The 8458-nt window shown below is 39.4% G+C and overlaps 1 protein-coding gene across 3 annotated transcripts in view; it reads right to left on the reverse strand.

Annotated features, from left to right (window-relative positions):
* The window catches only part of LOC136864680 (protease inhibitors), a 185330-nt gene extending 183069 nt beyond the window's left edge, over nt 1-2261 (reverse strand). The window contains exon 1 of one of the 3 annotated variants that reach the window (XM_068231097.1): nt 2104-2252. In XM_068231097.1, the coding sequence (XP_068087198.1) occupies nt 2104-2182 (79 nt within the window). In that variant the 5' untranslated portion in view covers nt 2183-2252. Of the gene's footprint in view, nt 1-2103 lie in introns of all 3 variants that reach the window. The other 2 variants (XM_068231094.1, XM_068231099.1) reach the window with 2 other exon arrangements.
* Between the last annotated feature and the right edge of the window lie 6197 nt (nt 2262-8458).

Raw genomic sequence — 8458 nt, forward strand, 5'->3', positions numbered from 1 at the left:
GTCCGTTATTTCTAGATGTGAGTAAAATATGCAGAATCCAACTTTCGCTACCGTATAGAAACTAAGATTAATTTCGTCTGGGAGCTCACTTCTTTCCGTTAATCGCAACTGCAAGCTTACTGGATGAGTTTTGTCACACCTTAGGCCTAATTCGATTTCACTTACTACACAGTACTTCCATTCTTGAAGAATACACATCGTATGATCAATCTGTTGACGTTTTGTTTACCTTACTCGACATTCAATCAATCCTCGTCGGTTTCTTCCCTAATGACATCACTTTAGCCTTAGACGTGTACTCGCTGCATTCCCCTTTCAGGGCATCGGTAAAAGATATACCGTTTCCGTAAAGGCAATTAAGGTCCTTGGAGGAGTGTAAGGTAAAGCCTTTCAGTATTAGAAACCTCGGCTCTAAGGAGTACGATAGAGGTCTACGTCTGAGGACTGTTGTTCCCAGGTATCAATCTGGTGCTCATTTCTGGTGCAGGCTGATTGAAACTTCCTGACGGAGAACAGAACCTACGTCCTTTCGAATGAACCCAGCAAGTCCAAACAACCTCGGCCAGGCAGGTCCTTTTCAAGACTATAACAGTTTTAATATTCGTTCTGACTTACACTTCATTTAAATTCTTCACTGCTGTCAAATTTGTTTCAGTTCGTGTTCTAATTTTGTTGTTCCATCTCTAAACTGATACTATTTCACCTAGTTTTAAGTTAAGTTAAGTTTGTGATAGAACTAATTTTAAGAGAACACCCATTTCTCTCTCTTTACAGGCACAACAAGCGTTTGATAATCTCGCATTTTACCTCTTAAATCAGCATAAGCATCTAAATTAGTTATAACCTTTCAATGAAAACCTTACATAGACTATTCACGTCATTTCGTGCCTTTGTCTTCTAATGGATTACAAATGAACATGGGTTTAACTCATGATAAAAAGAAAAAGTCACTCACATATTTTCTCCAACCTGTCTGTACAACTCCACTAGGCAGGAGGGTTAATCACTAATGGGAATATCATTCAATTGACGGTACATGCAAAATAGGAACAGAGTACAAGAAATGAAATTAGTTATTGGAACAAGTCAGCTGTTTCAACAAGTGAAATCGTTACAGGAGACAGCTCTTACTGAGGGTCAATGACAGAGTGTTGGCATCCTAATCCGAAGATCGTGGGTCAAATTCGTCAGACGTAGTCGTAGTTTTAAAGGGTAGTAAAAATGCCCTATGAACACTCCAGTGTCATACGACGTCACAATAAAAAAATCTCTGCTGACACATGTTAACCCTACAAAATTCATTAAAGCTCAGCTACAGATCACCCAATAGAAATTCATTCCTCGGTCATTGATAGCGTAAAATGGAACGTCAAAATTGGTATGAAGGCAGCTTAGATTGCGTCAATTGAGAATACCTTCACATGGTAGCCCAATAGTGTGGTAATACAGGGAAAATACAAGAAACATCAGGTTATGGATAGTTGAAGAAATAGGGTGCATTGGAAAAAAAACAGTAGAGTCCATCTTCACCACAGTAATAACCAACACGGCCCATTCTATTTCAAAATTCAATACTACTTTGTTGATATACTTCTAAAATGTTAAACCATATAGCTATGGTCTCCCTTCAGGTTGAAACGTAGATCACTGGGCATCCATTTCTCCGCCCTTTGATCATGGACATTAATGGGAAATTAAACTCCAAGTAATACACGAACACTTAACAACGATTAACCATCATAGTTGTAATCTTCTGTCTTTTGACTTAAAATACTGTTTGTTAACATAATACAATGTTTTTACGTGTTATGCAACGCAAAAGTCCAACATTTATTTCATTTACTACAAAATCGAAGGGATAAACCAACCAAATCCAAACATTGTTCATTTAAGTACTCATTTACGCGGATAAATCGGAATATAATGTTTTTGGAGTATCAGAGAAATAGAAAAAGTACTCGACAAGAAAAAGTTTGAAAGTATTTCCCTTTTTATATAACATGTCGATTTTTGGTCTCTGTTGGATTTCCCTGTGCACACTTCAGTTATATCGGGTATTCCTTATTTGGCTGAAATAAAACAAACAATGAAATGAAGTCATACCTTCTGGGTAGGCCGTTTGGCAAGCCACGAATGCAAAGAGCAGACAGAAGGCAAATGCGGCTAATACGATCTTCTGCATGGTGATAGTGCTGTAGGAACGGCTACTTTAGCGTAATCTGAAGCGTCTGCGACGATTTAGGCAGCTCCGGGTCATCTTATGAGACTCCCCTTTCCCCTCCCCTTTGTTTCCCCTACCACGATCATGTCCTTCACTGATAATGGAAACCAAACATGATTTTTCTTCGAACTTTGACTTCGGCGGAGATGTTAAGTAAGCTAAGTGGACAAACAAACAAACACTCTGCTTGACTGAGGGGAAACCCGCAACAAAAGCTAAGTTAACGACGGGATTGGTGGCCACTGACATGTTACTCTCTACTTTCTTTTACTAAACAAATTTTCAGTGATAGATAGATAGATTGATAGATAGATAGATAGATAGATAAAAATGATGTCTTCGTTCCGCGTGGAAAACCGCTTCGTGACAATGTTGAGGGATAAATACTGACCCGCAGCACATAAATTATCAAGAGTGAGAATTCTTTGAAATTACTCGCACAACATTGAACCTTAGATTACAGAAATCGGCCAAAGTTCTAGCCTGAAATATTTCACATAGCGGGTTTTGCATGCCAAACGACGATTTATTTTAACTGGCAGAGTTGGGGACACTTGTCCTTGTCTTACATACATAACAATCTCCCTATGGATGGGACCGGTAGAATAACACCCACGGCATCCCTTCTCTGTCGTAAGTGGCTACTAAAAGGGACCCCAGGGAATCTTGGGAGCGTGGATTGATGACCAAGGGGGTCTTAGTTGAGTCCTGACATTGCTTCTACTTACTTGTGGCCGGCTCCTCACTTTCATCTATCCTATCTGACCTCCCTTGGTCAAATCTTGTTCTTTTCCGACCCTAAAGGTTTTAGAGCATTCCAGGACTATGGACTCTTTCGTTTTTACGCCCTTTATGACCCTTGTATTTCCTTGGCCGATACCTTCAGTTTTTGCAATGTCGGATCCCTTCTATTTTTTTCTCGGTTAAGTGTTATATAAAGAGGATGGTTGTATTTCCTCTTAAAATAATCACCACCACCTTAAAGTAAACATGAATCAAAGTAGAGTACACAAGAACCTCGTTTATCCGCAGTGATTAGGACCGACACTGATCCGGATTGTCTAAAATCCGGATAATCCGTAAACTAAAAAAATGACAAATACAGTATATGTTATATAATCTATACGTTGTACAGTAATACCTTTTACAATTGCACAAAAAATATAAGAACACTTTTCTTACATTTACGACTCTGTTTTATGCACTAAAATAACCTGCGGGTTTTTCTGTTTTACATTTGTATAGCGTTTGAGCGCAGCACGATCACGAAGACGTTTTACTAACAACAGTTCTGCCGGTGTGGTTTCAGTCAAGGATTCTAAATAGGCCATCAGTTTGTCCTGCTGCATTGTTGCCTCTCCTTGAGGCATTCTTCTGATGGAACTCCGGTTTCATTTCCGAATTCACAATCATGGAATTAATAGTGCGTCGCACTCAGAAGAGCGTGTGTTTGAATCCCACCTCGGCCATCCTGGGAATGTTTTTCCACGGTATCCCATTCTCAATTCTAGGTGAATTCCAGGACGGTAACTTTGATAGACCGTGGCCGAATTACTTCCAATTCCTGTCCTTAACTATCCTTCGCGGAATAGACATTCAAGAAGAGCCGACGCCGTAAAAGAAATACTGCGCAAATAAAAATAGATTTTTATTATTTTATTATTTTATTATTTATCGATCCGTATAAACCGGAGATCCGGGTTAATGAGAGCCGGATAAACAAGGTTCTTGTGTACTATATTACCAATACATTCTAGGTTGTACTGTAACTTACTGAAGAAGTCGACTGCAGTGGAAAAACCACTTCTAAAATATGAACCGATAAGGACTGGTTAAAATATTATTATATAATAAGAAATGGTTTTTAGTCATCAGTACAGATATTGTTCAGATGCAGCCTTCTGTTCATTTCTAAGCAACTACTACATCCTATAGTACATCTACTCTAATATTCTCGTCATATTCAAGCCTTGGCCAACCCTCACTGTTTGTACCACTTGCTCTTCCTTTAAAAACTTAATGAAAAATTCCTGGATGTATTATGTTCTGTTCAACCTTTCTACTGTATCACTCCCTCTGATCAAATTTTGCCAGATCATTCTCCTTTCACCAGCACGATTCAGTACCTCTTCATTTGCGATTCAATCCACACATCTCACCTTAAGCATCTTTCTGTAACACCACATTTCAAAAGCTCCTATTCTCCTTTCTGCACTAATTATTTTGCGTGTTACTCTTCCGTAAAAGCCTTGCTCCGCGCAAAACGTCATCAAGAGCATCCTTTTCATACGCCTATCTATGTTTGATACGAACAAATTTATTTGCTTCAAAAGGAGTTCCTTGTTTTTGCTACCATTGTATGTCCTCCTTTCTTCTAACATCCTTACTTATTCTGCCACCAGGTTAACAACATTCATCTTTATCCGCTTTCTTTAAGAATCCATTTCCTTTCACGAATATAACGTGATTATCATGATGGTAATAATAAAAATGATAATAATATGTTGAGTCTGCAGTGTATGGGAAACTGCGTGTAATTGTGGTGGAGGATAATGTAAAGTGTGTACGCTAGTTTGGGAATGTTAGGGACAGCACCCAGCCCACGAGCGAAGTGAATTAATCCGGGCGGGAATAGACTGTCCAATCCTCCCTGGCCACGCTTCTTCTTTTCTGGTTCCTACAGTATTAGGTTGTCAGGCTTAGTAAGTCTTTAATTGTTACGCCCTGCGTGGCCCTTCCGTTCCTTTTGCCGATACATTCATTTTTTGAAGTATCGGAGCATTTGCATTTTAATACCGATAAGTATAACAGGCGATTATTGTCCAGTTGTAGTTCCTCTAAAACAATAATAGTCACCGCCATCACAATGAACATCAAGTTAATGATAATGCGAACTGTTTTGCACCATAGCCGATAAAATGCGAATCGAACTCTGGACAGTATATTGGCACATCTAAATTTCTATTTTGAGTGTTACAAAATATTATACCACCTTAATTAAGAGACACGTTTTAAAATCTCGATCAACGTTTACAGATTCATACCAACCTTAATGCATGATATTGCAACATCGAAAATGAAGAAACTTTACCTAACTATGAGAAAGTGTGAAGATGAGGAGGAGGGAATTGCTGTGTTATTTTTGGTCTGAATATCATCTTCCATCCACAAATGGAATTACTTGGGGGGAGGAACCATCTACTCAATGCACTATCGGGCCTGTCCTTGTGCAGCAGGGGAGTGGGGATGGAATGGATCAAGTATGAACAGTGGTGGCCTGCCAAGTAGTCAATCACTGAACTGGTATCGTAATTTTAAGGGAGGCAATTAAACCATACATATTTTAAAGGAAAATATATCCGAAATATATATACATTTTTTTTATTTCGGAACAGTAAATATAATATTTAGGGGCTGCCTGGCCGAGGCGGTAAATGCGTACTCCATTCTCCAGGAAGGACGTGCGTTCGAATCCCCGTCAGGAAGTCGTAAAATTTAAGAAACGAGATTTCCACTTCCGGAGGTGCATAAGGCCCTGAGGTTCACTCAGCCTACACCAAATATGAGTACCAGGTTAATTCCTGGGGGCAAAGGCGGTCGGGCGTAGAGCTCTACCCCATCACGTGCCGAGGTTAACAATGGTGGAAGCCTTTACCTCCCACTCCTCCAAGGGCCTTTATGGCCTGTACGGAGGTGACTATGCTTTGACTTTCTAAACGTAATACTTTATGCTAATTAAACTAGTTCAGTACCAAAAGGCTGAGTTGTTTCTTAAAATAACGATCTTTTAAGCATATTGTGAAAGATCGAGCCTAAAAATATGTTTCTGTTTTTTTTTTCTTGCTAGCTGCTTTACGTCGCACCGACACAGATAGGTCTTATGGCGACGATGGGAGAGGAAAGGGCTAGGAGTGGGAATGAAGCGGCCGTGGCCTTAATTAAGGTACAGTCCCAGCATTTGGCTGTTGTGAAAATGGGAAACCACGGAAAACCATCTTCAGGGCTGCCGACAGTGTGGTTCGAACCTACTATCTCCCGAATACTGGATACTGGCCGCACTTAAGCGACTGCAGTTATCGAGCTCGGTATGTTTCTGTTTAATACATGCTAATAATGAATGAAATTATTATGGTACATATTGTACCTGAATCTATTAAAAAAACCTAGGCTACGAACTGGCTACTCTGAGACCGATAGGAAATTTAGCCAATGGTATGTGACCCTCCCAAATACTGATCACGCACAATGTTGCTTGGATCAATGAAAAGAATTATAGGTGCACTTTATTATTGACATCGTGATCTCCAGTTTTACGTGGAATGATGTGACCGTTCACCATCATGCCGTGGACATGTTAGGAGGTCAGGCTAATTATATATGCCGTTTTCCGCAACATCCTGTGACATATAATGCAGTAGTTAGCATTCTGTATATCAAACCGGGGTACGATTCGCGATGAGCCAGCCCGAAGGGAGCAGTTTTCTGCGCTGTAACAAGAGAAGGATAGCGCAGTATTGCTAAACCTTGAAACCGCGCTCTCTTTCCGAGCGAGCGAGAAGGGAAGATAACGCCACGCACGGAGATAGAGGTTATTGGAGACTGGGCCGAATTAAGGTGTGTTAACCTTTGAAAAATAAATGCCTCCTATAAATTCAACACCGCATTCATTAGTACCACTTCACCATAATTTACGAAAAAGAGGAAGAAGAAGAATACTTCTATATGAAATAATTTTTCTAAATTTATAAATCAGGTCCCATTCGAACCAATGTATTTTATGCTGTCAATGCATATAAATACAATACTTCAATAATGGATCAATAATGACGCCTATCATACAGTAGTACGCAGATGAAAGGTGACTACTGAAATCTGACAACATGTGGGAAAAAGTGGGAGATATTGCATGATGAAACATGACGCGTGATTTTCCAAAAGGACGCTTTGGAAATTATGAATGACCTACTGATCGCTTTGGTTTCACATATGTTCAGTAGAAAGTAGAGGTCATAATCTTTAATTCGACTGTTATCACGTCATTCAAAGACTCCGATTACCGGACCGTCATTTTCAACAGGAACATAATTCATCTCCCCCCTGACCATTTGTCCGGAGGTTATAAGTATAGCCAGGACCCAGGTACTGTATCTCATTCTCATCCGTGTAGCTGCAGTAGTAACACGTTACTTTATTGTCGTCTGTGTAGTTGCAGCTCAACACATCAGAAGTGGACCTGGATATCAGTGATTTGGATATCAGTGTACAAAGTGTTGTGCCATTGAAGAAACACATCAATGTGATGTAAATATTTTTACGGAATAAGCCGTGTGGTACAAGTTAATGTACATAATTGCCAAATAGAAGCCTTAATTTGGCATTTTAACATCACAATCGTTGAAGACAGTCAGTTATGACTTATGGTGCAATCACCAACGGAGGGCAAACGCTTCAGGTTATTTGGCGTGGTGAGACAGTTAAAAAATATAAATGTTAATTATCACCGCTCCCGAGCATTTAAGAACGAGTGACATTTAGTAAAATTTAAATAACTGTTATTGACAAAATTAATATTCGCATCCTCCAGGGACATTCGTTGTGATAGTCTGTGTGACGGTCAGGGAATGAACAGTGATTTTTACAACTTATCACTACTTGCGTTAATCTATTTCAACTTAAGAGTGGATCTTGTTACAAGTAGGCCCCCTTTTTGAAAGTGCATAAACAGTATTTAATAATTCATTCTCCATTTTTCTGTGTGTTCGTGAGTGGTCGTCGAACCCAAGACTCGGAGCCTACAAGAGTCGCGCCTGAGTGCCTGCTATCAGCTTTACAGGGAACGTCCAGAAATTCAACTGAGAAGACAACAGTTCGAGTCATGGATCGTCGTATGAAGAGGAATCGAGGACTACTAGGAACAAGAATATTCATCATGTTCGTGTAAAGATCTATGATGTACCCTAGATGACAGCAAGCCTTACTCACCATGTGTTAAGTACATGCTTTTATATACCCTAAACACGAGAGATGCATGCCAGTAACAATTTTATTTTGTAAATATTATAACGTCATAATTAAACATTAAATGTGCAGAGAACATTATGCGCGTATGACTGGGGAAGTTTTATTATTATTAGTTACAATCATCATGTGATTTTTAAGATAATCATTGATATTTAACAAAATTCATTTGCATGAATTATTATATAGACTCCAAAGTTCTTAGCTTATATGAACTAT

The sequence above is a fragment of the Anabrus simplex genome, chromosome 1 (assembly GCF_040414725.1).
Source record: "Anabrus simplex isolate iqAnaSimp1 chromosome 1, ASM4041472v1, whole genome shotgun sequence".
NCBI lineage: Eukaryota > Metazoa > Arthropoda > Insecta > Orthoptera > Tettigoniidae > Anabrus > Anabrus simplex.